This window comes from Elgaria multicarinata, chromosome 7, assembly GCF_023053635.1.
Source record: "Elgaria multicarinata webbii isolate HBS135686 ecotype San Diego chromosome 7, rElgMul1.1.pri, whole genome shotgun sequence".
Lineage (NCBI taxonomy): Eukaryota > Metazoa > Chordata > Lepidosauria > Squamata > Anguidae > Elgaria > Elgaria multicarinata.
The window spans coordinates 97,703,885-97,718,083 of NC_086177.1; the positions used below are offsets into that span (position 1 = coordinate 97,703,885).

The 14,199-nt window shown below is 43.2% G+C and overlaps 1 protein-coding gene across 1 annotated transcript in view; it reads left to right on the top strand.

Annotated features, from left to right (window-relative positions):
• The window catches only part of COL14A1 (collagen type XIV alpha 1 chain), a 134,786-nt gene that overhangs the window by 93,038 nt on the left and 27,549 nt on the right, over positions 1–14,199 (top strand). The window contains exons 34-39 of the mRNA XM_063131328.1: positions 1,323–1,400; positions 1,553–1,639; positions 5,893–5,946; positions 6,345–6,440; positions 7,477–7,530; positions 8,434–8,487. Coding sequence (XP_062987398.1) covers positions 1,323–1,400; positions 1,553–1,639; positions 5,893–5,946; positions 6,345–6,440; positions 7,477–7,530; positions 8,434–8,487 — 423 coding nt within the window. The remainder of the gene's footprint in view (positions 1–1,322; positions 1,401–1,552; positions 1,640–5,892; positions 5,947–6,344; positions 6,441–7,476; positions 7,531–8,433; positions 8,488–14,199) is intronic.

Here is a 14,199-nt window from a genome sequence, read left to right on the forward strand (position 1 = left end):
AACAGAAATGGGACATGTTTGCATGATTTGCGAAGAGAGAGAGAGAGAGAGAAAACCCCTTTGCATAGATCCCTAGAATGGCACCTTGATTATAAATTAGGAAGCTCTTTTTAAGGATGCCTCTCCCGGCACACCTGCCTGGAGCCAGTTGGGAAAGTTGCTTTGCCTTCCCTATGTCTTCCCTAGGGATCTAAATTAAGACAATACATTTTCTGCATCTACAGTGCAGTCCTTAACATGCCTCAGCTGGGTTTTTTGTTCAGTAAAGATGTTTTGCATTTTAGTTTTATTGGGGTTTAGTCCAGTCACTTGCAGAGTTATGTGGCTGCATTTAGTTCAGAATCATGGCCATGTGAAACTAAGGCCTTAGCTAGAACTAAGGTTTATCCTGGGATCGTCCCGGAGTCGTCCCTGCCTGCTCCCGGGATATCCTGTGTGTCATTTACATGAACAGGGATGACCCTGGGACGATCCCGGGATAAACCTTAGGTCTAGCTAAGGCCTATATGTAAACATCTAGGAGTAAAAGCTCAAGAAATAAAGAAACATTTATTCAGTAACTCAACTGGAATCAGGAGGAGCAACCCACATCATATCAAAAAATCAGCCGATTTCAGCATAAATGTAATAAAGCAATTTGCTAGGTAATTTACTTTTCTCTGTTCCCAATTCATTTCCATTGTCAGAGCCGAGAGTGGAGAAAAATGGCCGGGCTGGGTTAAGCAACCCCTAGTTAATCCCAAAGCAAACCATTGGTTAACTTGTCGTTGTGTAACACATGAGCAGCCCCAAGTGACAGGGTTCAGACATCACGGAAACAACCTAGCAATGTTGTATTCATAGGTTGTCGCAGGAAATGAAGCAACTCATGAGCAGTGTGCATCCCTGCAATTTGTGGATAAATTAATCCATGAATTGTTGCCAAGTGCCACTGCTATTTAACAGGTTCTTCTTACTTGTGTATTTTGCTTGGTTTCTCACCCTTTCCTGGGCTATTTACTTATGATTTCCCCAACAAAAGATGTGCCTGGCAACATGACCACTGACCATTAAATACTTCAAAGTATTGGTTGATTTTTGATTGATTTTTATTTGATTTATTCCCTGCCTTCCTGCCAAAATAAAAAATATGGCACTGAAGTAGGTCCTCTGGCTCTATTAACTCCCTTGTTTAAACAGCAGATGGTGAGTTTGCATCAAGGCAAACTCATTGCACTAATCAAATATCTATGGGGATACTTTTCTCCTTTGGAGTGATTCTCCTTCACTGATATCCTGAATAGCAACTGCATTTTACTTTATTTTTATGTTTTTAAAAACAGTTCCAGTTGCAGATGTTTGATATCGTTTGTACCACTTCATGGGCCAATAGAGATAAATGCTGTGAACTTCCAGCTTTGGTAAGATTCCCCTTTAAAGCTTACATTTTTATGACATGTAATTAAAATTATATTTAGAGTTGTCCCCAAAAGGTTAATGTAGAATAGGCCTAGTCTAAATTTGCCTAATTTGGAATATACTGAACATGATGTGAACTTCTTTTTCTCACTAGAGAGATGAAGAAAGCTGCCCTGCCCTTCCTCATTCTTGCTCCTGTTCTGAAGTCAGCAAGGGAGCTCATGGACCACCTGGACCACCAGTAAGACCTTATTCATGTTTGACCATCCAGGGCCCCACTTTATGCACTGGTTCAGTCCCCAAGCTCCGCAGTCCCTCTGCTGGTTCTGTAGTGTTTGTAGGACCCACCACTTGTACAACAGGGCTTTGGTTGATCCAAAAATAACCCTTGAAATGAGCAGAAACACTCATTTCTGGATCAGGACAGGATAGCAGAGCTCCCTTCTGTGATCTCCACTGACCTGCCCCAATCCAGAAACAAGAGTTTACACTCATTTTTAGAAGCGCCAAAGCCCTGTTGAGTGGTGAGTCCCATGAGTGCATGAGCACTTAGAACAGACCCATTGAAATCATTGGGACTTAGCGTCCTCATTACTAACTTAAATCCCATTTATTTTCACTTCTTCTCTGCTCTATGAGCTTCTCTACATGAGCTATTTATTGTATGCTAATGATTGACCTCTTACGGAAGCTTGTGGGTCCTTTACATGACACTGTCAACCTCCAGGATATATCCTGCACTTTACCCCAATAATCTTGCTTTAAAAAAAAACCCTGAGATAATGCAGCATTTAAAATAATCACAGGATGTCCCCGGTGTGTAAACCTGGCATAGTGCTAAAATTCCACCACTAGATGAGGCTGTTTCATTGAACATAATAGCACTGCCGAGAGGGGAAGTTTTCAATTAAAAATAACATGATCATCATCTAAAGGAGCCTGTCAACAACAACAACAATTTTATTGCAGTCAATAGACCATTCCAGCAAAAGTTACATACAAAAGGACTGAGCGTACATTTAGCTATTAAAAAGACAAGTAATCATAGAGGATCTAATAGAAATGGCCAAGTTCAAAAACTTGGCCACTTGGTTGGTGATTGACTTGTCTGAGTTCTGAAGTAATAGGGACATTAGGAATTCAGTTGGGTGACCAGGAAAAGATTGTAAATGCGAAAAGGCTCCAGAAGAAGAAACCCTGGTAAGACTGCGGGGTTTTTTTCTGTTAATGTAGACACAGCCTTTGACTAAGTCTTGATCCAATCCTCATGCTTGCTCCTTTACCTCCTATAATGTGTTATACTCATATGCCTCACCATGTAAGTTCTCCTTTCCTAGGTGTTGCTATGAATGTTCCGCAAATATGCACATATGCTCAGTTACTTTCATTTTGTTCCATTAGAGTTTTGATGTAGTGGATAAGAGTGCAAAGTTGTTGGAGGACATGGGTGGCGGAGTGCTGATGCACTCATGTGCTACTTGTCGGTTTCCAACAGGCAGCTGGTTGGCCACTGTGTGAAGAGCATGCTGGACCAGATGGGCCCCCGGTCTGATCTAATATGGTTCTTCTTATGTTCTTTTGTAAACCGACCAGAGAGCTTCCGCTATGGGGCAGTATATAAATGATGATGATGATAATAATGATAATGATAATAATAATATAATGTTCTTATGATCTTGAGCAGTCAATTACTCTCTTGCAGCCTAAATTACTTTACTCGGTCAGCATGAAGATAAAATGGGATGACTCAAGGGTCTGGTGAAGTGCCTTTTAAGATGGCGTGTAGTTTAGTTATCGCTTCTCCTGCCTCATGCCATGCCATGCTGTTGCCTTTTTCTGTGCTACTTGACAGTTTTCTACGATTCCCTATTTGCTCATGGTAGGCGCCGCAATCTCTTGTATAATTTCCAGGCTTAGTTCGTAACGTGGGTGTAATAACGTATCACAACCTTGCACCGTTTAGCAGTTGATGCTCACAACAATCCGAACACAAATGCTGCAATCCACTAACGTGGTCCCAGGTGCACAAGTGGAGCTCTCTGATTTTCAGCGTTGATAGAGGAAAACGCTTCTGAGGCTCCATCTGGCATAACTCATAGAAAAGCCTTATTTGTATATATGAGATCAGAGTTTTCACTATGAATATGCATCGCCTGATATGGGACAAGAATGTGTAATTCGGTGCAGGTTGGTACTTTTGTTTGTTGGCGTGCTTGTGCCATAGAGCTCTCATACTTGAAATGTCTAAAAAGTCTTAAATCTACCGATAAGACAAGTTTAAGGAGAATCCCATGGGAATCGTGCCACAATACGTCATTGGATAAAATATCTCATTAATCCCCTCCAAATAATCCAGACTGGCTGGAGAAGTCTAATGCCTTGTCATGTTTCAGTTTAGACAGAAAACAACTGTGACTTGGGAGTTTTATTTCGTCGAAGGTTGGCGTTAGTTTTATTCAAGGCATTAAACAAAACCGTGAAAAAAGACAGAACACATCGGAACATAGTAGAAAGAAGAGAAAAATTCCAATGTTAAAAACACCCACACACATTGATTAGAAGCAAACCATTCTTTTCAGGCAAGGAGATGTGTGAGCCAGGAAATGCTGGTCTGAAAGGAAAACAAGACCCACAAAATTACTGATCCTTATGTTTTTAGTATCTGTTGGGAGAAAGCCACAAATCTATGCAGATGTTACAATCACAAAACTTGCAGAAGTCATGCAAGAATTATATTATAGTTCTACTATAATAACTCACAAATACATGGCATTATGGCAGGAAAACCTGTCTATTGCAAGGACTCAGGAGACAGGGGGAAGAGTTACGTGCATTTTTTTGGACACTGCACACACAGAAATGTTGTGCATAGCCACATACCCCACTCCTGACACACACAAAGCCTAACTAAGTGTTCTGTCTAGCACACATGGTAGAGCTATGTGTGCTAGTTTTATTTATCTCTGTCTAAGCATGTGTGGCCCTAATTTGGATTGAGACCACAGTGTTCTGTCATTGTGGGTTTAATCCTTCTTCCCCCACCTGCTTTTTGTTTTTTGTTTGTTTGCAAAATTACACCTTACCCATGCTGGAGGCTTTAAAAATGAAAAAAGAAGATGTAATTAAGTCCAATTTGGCCCACAGAATCCCTGTTTGTGAGAACTGAAAGCCCCAGTATTCAGAGTCAAGAGCTGATTTTCCCTATACTGTCACAGTGTTCCTTGCTGGAGTACTTTACTTTTCCTTATAGAAGTGAACAACAAATGCCTTGACTTGGAGCCTCCATCTGAATAGTCCCTTCCCAAGTTCTGTTTCTTGGGGGCTGTCTATATGTGTTAAAGGCTGTGCTGTGGCACTGTGTCAGTTATATGATGCAGCAGCCACCTCGCAGCCACAGCGGGGCTTTCCTATGAAGCTGTGCACTGGGAAAGACAGGGACTTACCCTGACTTTTCCTGGCGGAGTGAGGTCACCATGGCTCTTCTGCCATCTGATCTCGCTCTGACATCACACCGGTGGCTTTCCCTGGTAGAAGCTGACTTCCAATTGGTTTCCAGAAGCCAGGCAAGTGGGGCGAGCCCAGTGAACTGAATGGCCATCGGAAAGTCCGTGCTGCCTCCTCCTGTGAAGATTACTCGCTGCCCAACAATACTGTGGGATTTGGCGGCAGAGCGGTGCCATGAAGGCAAGGTCACTGTCATGCTAAAGTGTAATTGATTTTGAAGACTGGTTTTAAAGACAGAGAGTTAAGGAAGGCAAGAGATTCCCTGCAGAATAAATCTCAGTGTCACTCAGACATTTGATACAGATAGTATGGGCGTCCTTCATGCACTCCCAAAAGGAAACAATCTGCCAATACAAACATATCTTATGCATGGCAGGACATGCATGTGGTGGCGATGCAAAAGTTTTTCCCAGTGTTCCCATGATAAGACTGAACTCTGCAGCTCGCTGCTCAATTCCTCGTTTACTAATTGAGTGATTTTGCTTCCAGTGTAAAGGGGCATTAAACTTTTAGCAGATTTCCTGACATCCTTCGTTGAGGCTTTTTATCAAGCAATGCTTTCCTTAATCAGTTAATAAGCAAGATCAGTGCTTATTTTCTCAAACAAAGAAGAACAGCACCATTGGGGATGTAATAATCACTCCTTCTGCTAATGAGCTCAGCTGGTGCATGTAAGCAAGTGGGGAGATATCAGCATATTTAGGGGAATCCCAAGGTCTTCAGAAGTACAACAGATCTTTAACATCCCCCCCCCCAACTATTGAGGATTGAGCATTCTTAATAAATATAGAACGTTCCGTGTCAGTTGGAAAAGGAAACAGAGTTGAGAGTGGGTGTGTTGGTTGGAATGGAACAGAGTATTCTGCAAGAGGGTATTGCTGGCTAAAACCTTGCATAGGAGAAGTCCTATTAGGAGATAAAAATAATACACTGCAATATTGTATTGCAGATCCTCTTCTTCTTCTTTTTAATGCTAAATGTCTTTTGCAGGGTGGTCCCGGTCTCCGAGGTCCAAAGGGTAACCGTGGTGATCATGGTCCAAAGGTAATTGGTTATGCTGCTGCTTCCTGTGTAAATACCTAATAGGCACAATCCAGATCCATAGGAATTTTCCCCTTGACTCACCGAGATATGACTTGTTTCTACTATTGATTTAATTGTCTTTTCCCAACAATGGTTATTATTTGTGGAAAAGCCGTTTTGGAAGAAGAAGAAAAATGTTATGGGACTGAAAGGAAAGTTGCTAAAAACTGCTGGGATTTCTATGGAATGTATTTCTCTTGGGTGTAAATCCACAGGACTTATTCAAAATTCACCCCTATTGTTTGTATTCTTGAATCAGGCCTTTGCAAAGAAGCCTTTTTCTTAAGCTTCCTCAATCATGTTAATACATACCATAGGGCTCAGTCCTATCGGGATTGTGATGGCCTTTTCCATTCCAGGGACCAGATGGCCCTCGTGGTGAAATTGGCGTTCCTGGTCCTCAAGGCCCCCCTGGGCCCCAGGGCCCCAGTGGACTTTCCATCCAAGGACTCCCGGTAGGTTTCTTTTATTTAAATATTTATTGTGGACAGACATCAGCTGCAGCTTCTGAATATCAGTCACTGGGGAAGTCTAGTGCCCCATTTCCCAGAAATGTCTGGTTGGCCACTGTGGAAAACAAGATGCCCTGGAATAGATAGGTCTTGGGTTTGATCCACCAGGACTCTTCTTAGGTTCTTACATTTACACCACAATCGTTAAAGCTTGTTTGAGACTTGAGTTGTAAAAATGATGCTCAAATTATAGTGGGCAGAGAAGGCTTGTGCTTCTTGACTTTATTGATGCCCTTCTTCCTGTTAGTTTGACATAATGCTAACCCACATTTTATTTAACCCATGGTTTGTTTCCCTACCCAGGGTTTGTCTGGCAGACTATTTAATTGAACAATTGTGGTTTCTTTTCTCAATCCTTGGGTTGGTTGTTTCCCTCTTCTTTCACCCACTTCCTCCCTGTATCCCACATGCCTTTGCAGCACTGAGGCACTGACATGTAGAGCAACTGAGGTTTTTTGCTTGCTTTTGCTTGTAGCCTGACAAAATAACCCGTGAACAACCCACAGTTCTGGGTTCACAGGTAATTATTACAGTCCACGGTTTAAACAACCCAAAGTTCACAACCCAACAACAAACCATGGATCCTTTTTCTGGTTGTTTGTGGTTAACAAACCGTGGTTTACTCATAGTTCTGGGTTCACACGTAAGTTTCCTTCCTAGTCCTACTTTCTTCACAAAAGGAAGATGTCAAAGATGCATTCTGGCAGGACATCAGCAAGATCGTTCCATTCTATTTTTCTCCACCTTTTTAAAGCCTTCAGAAAAATGAGATTTAAAAAAATGAAATCAGTGGGACATCTTAATTAAGTTTGGCTAAATCGTGCCTCATGTTTATAGCTTACTCAAGGGCCTTTTCTCTCCAGAAATAAATATGTTGTTAACTAATTTGAATTTTTTTTTTGATGAATGAAATTGTGTAGGGGGAACAAACAGTAGACCACTAGCTGATATGTTTACCTCTGTGATCATTTACCATCAGGGAACAACTGGTGAAAAAGGAGAAAAGGGAGAAACTGGCCGTTCTGGCCTACAGGTAACTACTGTGTTGATCTAATATGCTTTCTAGATGTATTTAAATATGGAATTTCCACCACTTGGTCAAGCACCGGATACTTCAGAACTGTGTTGTTAACTGTGTTAACATCCAATCCTAAGTAGGGTTGGGGAGGAGTGAATCCAGGTAGGGTGGAATGCATGTGTCAGCAGTTTTACCAGACTTCTTATTATAAGAACCCTTCCCCATTTGAGACAATGGGGGAAAATAAATTTGCCAGCCCCAGGCTAGCATGACTGAGGGGTCTGATTCAGAGTAATGAAGTGGTTTTGGGTGCAGGGGATCCAAAGCTTACTCTCACCTAGCCCAGCCCCGGAATGCTCCATTTCTAGGCCTTATGCTTGTTACCACCTGCAGAGAACTGCACTGCTAGGGCACCAGTGGAGTGCCTCCATCCTTCCTAACACCCCCTGCCAAGCTGGTGGATCTGGTTATTAGGACTGCGCTGTTTCTGATTGCTGTTTTATTGTCCTTTATCTTGTTTTATATAGGCTATTGCAAACCACTCTGCAAATTCTTAATTGAAGGGTGATGCAGAAATGTTTTAAATAGATAAATACAAAAGTATAGTGATTTTATTTATTTATTTATTTATTGCATTTATAACCCGCCTTTTGAAGGCGGGTTATAAATAATCCACCTTATCTTCATTTTATCCAACAACAACCTTGTGAAGTAGGTTGGGCTGAGGGTCTGCAACTAGCCCAAAGTCACCCAGTGGTTTTCCATCGCCATGTGGGGACTAGAACCCAGATCACTGACTCCCAGTCCAACACCTTAACCGCTACACCGCACTGCCTTGCTAAATGGTTTAAACTATTGTTATTATTATTAATGCATGTTTTGAAATATGTTATCTTCCTTGCTTTGTTTTTTATGCAGGGTGTCCCAGGATCATCTGGGTCGCCAGGGCGGGATGGAAACCAAGGCCAAAGGGTAAGGTGAAATAATTGATAATGACCTTTTCTGCATGAGGCTGGTAATTGGCTGTTAATCTGCTATATGTACTTTCAGTCTCATCGCAGAGTTGAAAACCGAACACTAAATTAGGAGCATTTCCTTTCCTACTTTTCTGCTACATAACTTCTAGGGGGCACTGTGACATACCAGAATAATGCAAATACACAAGTGAAAAAAGCAGTTCCTTTTGCTTTCACTATTAAATGCCTCATTTTTCCTGTTCAAAAAAACAACAACACCTTGCAGAATAGGCTAGCTAAACAGAAGTGAAACTGGAGGGTCACAACCATGATTGGGGAATGATGAGCACACGATAAATGCCTCATGTACAAAAGTCCAATAACTGCCTTGCTAGATCCACTCTACGCTGCCCCTCCCATTATGCCCAGATGAGCCAAGAGGAGGTCAGAATTCAAGCTGGGGCAAACCGGGGTTTATTTATTTATTTCATTTTTATACCACCCAATAGCCAAAGCTCTCTGGGCGGTTCACAGAAAGGCCCTAATAAAGTTCTTACTGTATTTTTGTGTGTATTCCAGGCTTTTGGAGTAGCTGATTGGCTGTTTGCCTAATATAGTTGAAGATATGATGGATGACAGCTGAGATTAAATAGTCCATGCCCCCAGAACCTCCCTGTGGGCTGGGCGTTTACCCATTAAAGAGCGGTCGGTTGAGAAAGGTCTTTCTCCCATAGACCTTTCCACCATTTCCGTGTCTTATTGAACCACTGTAGAACGTAAAGCATGTCAGTGCTTTGCATACGGGTGGTGTTACTTAAATAGCAGAAGCAGCAATGTAAGTGGCAAAAATTGCTCATGACTTGGATGGTTTCTCTAGTTGCCATCTTAATCAATTGCCTTTAATTTTTTAACTCCTTCGCCTAAGTTACTGGTCTTTGTCAGATCTGACAAGCAACTGAAAGAGGGAGAAATCTGCACAGCTGATTTTCCTTCCGGTGGTTATAGGATTAATTTTCCCCCTATTTTCTCTTTTTGTTGGTTTTAAATCTCTGGTTTATTTGTCTTTTCTTTTCTTTTTCAAATCTTAAAGTTTTTGATTAGTTCTTTCAACAAGGGGGAAAATTATTATATATTTCTTAAACCAACCTGTAGAAACAAACAGATCAGTTTCATGATGGATTGCACATACTATAAAATATAGTTGAGGTTGTATTGAATTGCAGTTTAAAGACTGTTTTGAAACCGAGCCAAAAATCTGTTTTCTCTTAATAAAATGAAAACCCCTAAGGAGTTTGGCTCTTAGTATCCCTAAGAGTGAGTTTGGCTCTTAGTATCCCTAAGTGTAACCATATCTAGTAACAGGATGAAATGCATTCTCATTCCAAAAGGTAATTATCCTAAACATAGTTAGTTGTGCAGAAGTAAATCCTATTTACACGAATGGGAACCGTTTCACAACATATTCTTTAGAAGTAGGCTGCTAGACTGAGAGCTCGTCTACACAGGAGCTTTGCCCCAGGGTAGCTTCGGAGTGGTGGCTGGTGAACTATATGACGTAGCTGCAGGGACCAGGCTCCACACCTCGGCGAAGCCTTTTTAAGAAAAAAAATTAAAGGGGGAATCATAGAATCATAGAATCATAGAATAGCAGAGTTGGAAGGGGCCTACAAGGCCATCTAGTCCAACCCCCTGCTCAATGCAGGAATCCACCCTAAAGCATCCCTGACAGATGGTTGTCCAGCTGCCTCTTGAATGCCTCAAGTGTGGGAGAGCCCACAACCTCCCTAGGTAACTGATTCCACCGTCGCACTGCTCTAACAGTCAGGAAGTTTTTTCTGATGTCCAGCTGGAATCTGGCTTCCTTTAACTTGAGCCCGTTATTCCGTGTCCTGCACTCTGGGAGGATCGAGAAGAGATCCTGGCCCTCCTCTGTGTGACAACCTTTTAAGTATTTGAAGACTGCTGTCATGTCTCCCCTCAATCTTCTTTTCTCCAGGCTAAACATGCCCAGTTCTTTCAGTCTCTCTTCATAGGGCTTTGTTTCCAGACCCCTGATCATCCTGGTTGCCCTCCTCTGAACACGCTCCGGGAGGACAGGGAGCTCCGGGCTCCATGGTGATACATTTTAAAGAAGGGGGGGGAGAGGAATGGGGCAGCTCCTGCTGCCCCCACTGTTTTTTTATTTTTAATCTTTAGAAGCAAAGGTTCGCATCTAAAGATTAAAATTTAAAAAAACGGGGGTGGGGTGGAGAGAGGAACGGGGCAGCCAGAGCGAGCTCAGAGGGAGAGCCGGCTGCCTCGTTCCTCCTCCCCTTGTTTCCCCCCAATTAGCTGTAAATGCGATCCTTCGCATTTACAGCTAAAAAAACAAACAAAAAACCGCTTTCCCCTTTAAAAAAAACAAACCCCACTTGCCAGAGAAGACTGCGCTCCTTCCTATGTAGACGCTGGGAAGGAGCTCGCGCCGTCAGGGGCAGCATTACAGAAGCCGTATAGACGAGGGCTGAGATTCTATTTAGATCAATCAGACCTTGCAAAACATTTTGGAGCAAGTCCTGAGCTCTTGCATTCCCTCCTGCCCCTTCACTGCTCCCTGCCCTGCAAGTACAGCATAATATTTCAGTGGGATAGAGCCGCTGTGGTGTACTGTAGACTTCCTCAACCTAGTGCCACCCCATATCATCCCCAGCCAGCATGGCCATTGGGCAAAGTGGCTAGGGATGGTGGGATTTGTAGTTCAGTGCATTATTTTGTATTATTATTATTATTATTATTATTATTATTATTAATAATAATAATATAGCACCATCAGTGTACATGGTGCTATATACACTGGTGGGTGCCAGGTTGGGGAAGGCTGGAGTAGTGGTTAGACGCAAGGGAAGGCAACCTGGTGCCTTCCAGGGATTGGGTCCATGATTTCCCTTCGGCAAGAGAAAGGGAATGTCTGAGAGGAAGGCCTCTGCTCTCAGAAGATCACAAAGCAATTCTAAAAGCTCTTTATTATCCACATATGCCCTACTGAACCTGCTGTGGGATTTAGCTTTAAACCTTGGAGAATAAGCAAAGGGAACTCAGCATATGTTACTTATTAGGAAGGTGGTAATTCCCTGAACCACTTTCTTCTTAAGCCTCTTCTTGCATGCACGCTTATGTAGCAGGCCTTGCTGTATTCAGAGGCTGTGAAGCAAGACCCACATAGTCTGTCAACTCTTCAAACAATGCCCCTGCTGTGAATGAGGGGTGTGTGTTCTGGATCGCAGAAGCAGTCCAAGAATTACTTGGCTGCAGTTACACGATATTAGCTTTACTTGGTTAAGAATTTCTGTGATTTGCTCCAAGAACAGCACAGAGCAAGCTTCTCAGCCTGGATCTGAGTCTTTTAATAGACGCAAAAGGAAGTCTGTGTAGTCACAGCTATAGTGAGGGTAGCTGCTGTTGTTGCAGCCATAGGGCAGGAGTGCAGAGTCTCTTCCTACCTGAGGGCTGAATTCCATTTTAAAGAAGCTTTTGAAGGCCACATTCTAGTGGTGGTCGGGGCCTAAGGTCAAAGGGGATGGGGCTAAAATACCCCCCAAACCAGCATATTATATCTTAAAGCTCTTACTGCCAGTAACTAAGCCTCAGGAGAAGCATTTAAACCTTTTAGAATGGGGGAAAATGGGTGTACAAAATTATGTATGGTGTGGAGAATGTGGATAGGGAGACATGTTTCTCCCTCTCTCATAATAGTAGAACCCGGGGACATCCCACGAAGCTGATTGCTGGGAGCTTCAGGACAGATAAAAGGAAGGACTTCTTCACACAGCACATAGTTAAATTATGGAATTCACTACCACAAGATGTGGTGATGGCCACCAACTTGGATGGCTTCAAAAGGGGGTTGGATACATTACTGGAGGAGAAGGCTATCAATGGCTACTAATGGCTGAGTGCAGTATCCAAGGCAGTAAACCTATATGCACCAGTTGCTGGGGAATATGGGTGGAAGGATGCTTTTGCCCTCATGTCCTGCTTGTGGGTTCCTGGTCAACAGCTGGTTGGCCACTGTGTAAGCAGAGTGCTGGACTAGATGGACCCTTGGTCTGATCCAGCAGGGCTGCTCTTATGGGAATCCACCAAATGATTGATGATTGGAGGTAAGGGTGAAGGGGGCGTGATCTTCTAGGGAACCTCAAAGAGCCGTATTTGGCCCCTGTGCCTGAGGCTCCTGACCCCTGCCATAGGGACTGAGTTTAGGGAAGCCCCACAGCTATAATCTACTTTAGCCTTCACCATCTTGATGCCTTCCAGATGTGATGGACTACAACTCCCAACACCCCTTGCTGGCTGGGGATGTTGGGAGTTGTAGTCTAAGGCAGCTGGAGGGTGGCAGGTTGGGGAAGGCTGATTTACTTCACTGGGCCAACTGGTTGGTTGGGACTCCTTACCATTACCCTAATTTTTGTTTGTTTAAGATGTTTAAAAGCCAAATGAAAAGATGGTTGTGGAGTGAGTTTAGCAGCTCACAAAAGACATCAGCTTATCAAAATAAATCGGATTGGGGGGGGGGGGAAAGCATTTTATTAAATTTATAGATAAATTCAAATAAGACAATAAAGGTAGCATAAATTCAACACTCAAGTGAAATCACCTAGATTTAATACAGAACAAGTACAGAGCAAATTAAAAATTAACAGGCTAAAAGTCTGCTAGCACTCGTCTTCCTGCATTCCACGGGGAAAAGCAGCCTGGTGTAAACACAGTAGAGAGGGAGGGAGGTCTTCTCAGTGGGCTGGACGTTTCGTAGTTGGCTCCCTCACCTCCAAGGGAGGCTGGATGCAGCAGGGGGGTAATGTTTGGCAGGGGCAGTGATGGTGAGTCCTCTTTCCTAGTTTCACAGTGCTGGTCTTACTACATGCAAGTGAGAAAGAGAGAGTCGGAAAAAGCCAGACACAGACCAATGCGTCAAGACAAATACACGCTGTTGAAAACGTAAAAGCGGGTTCCATTTTGCAGATTGAGGTCTAAACTGGATCCCACCTTTGAAAAAGTTGAAGTCTACTGCTTGCTTGTACCCAACCAGCCACACCACTGCAGAGCAAACACAAAAGAATTATTTCTGACTCTCCAAACTAGTGTTTCTCCACACAATGGGGGCAGTGGCGGTGGGTATATTGCAGGTCAGCGTACAGGATGCAATCCATCTCATACGAACAAAAAAAAACCTACTGGATCAGACCAACGACCTGTCTGATCCAACTTTCATAGAATCATAGAATCATAGAATAGCAGAGTTGGAAGGGGCCTACAAGGCCATCGAGTCCAACCCCCTGCTCAGTGCAGGAATCCACCCTAAAGCATCCCTGACAAATGGTTGTCCAGCTGCCTCTTGAAGGCCTCTAGCGTGGGAGAGGCCACAACCTCACCAGGCAACTGATTCCATTGTCGTACTGCTCTAACAGTCAGGAAGCTTTTCCTGATGTCCAGCTGGAATCTGGCTTCCTTTAACTTGAGCCCGTTATTCCGTGTCCTGCACTCTGGGAGGATCAAGAAGAGATCCTGGCCCTCCTCGTGTGACAACCTTTTAAGTATTTGAAGAGTGCTATCATGTCTCCCCTCAATCTTCTCTTCTCCAGGCTAAACATGCCCAGTTCTTTCAGTCTCTCTTCATAGGGCTTTGTTTCCAGACCCCTGATCATCCTCGTTGCCCTCCTCTGAACACGCTCCAGCTTGTCTGCATCCTTCT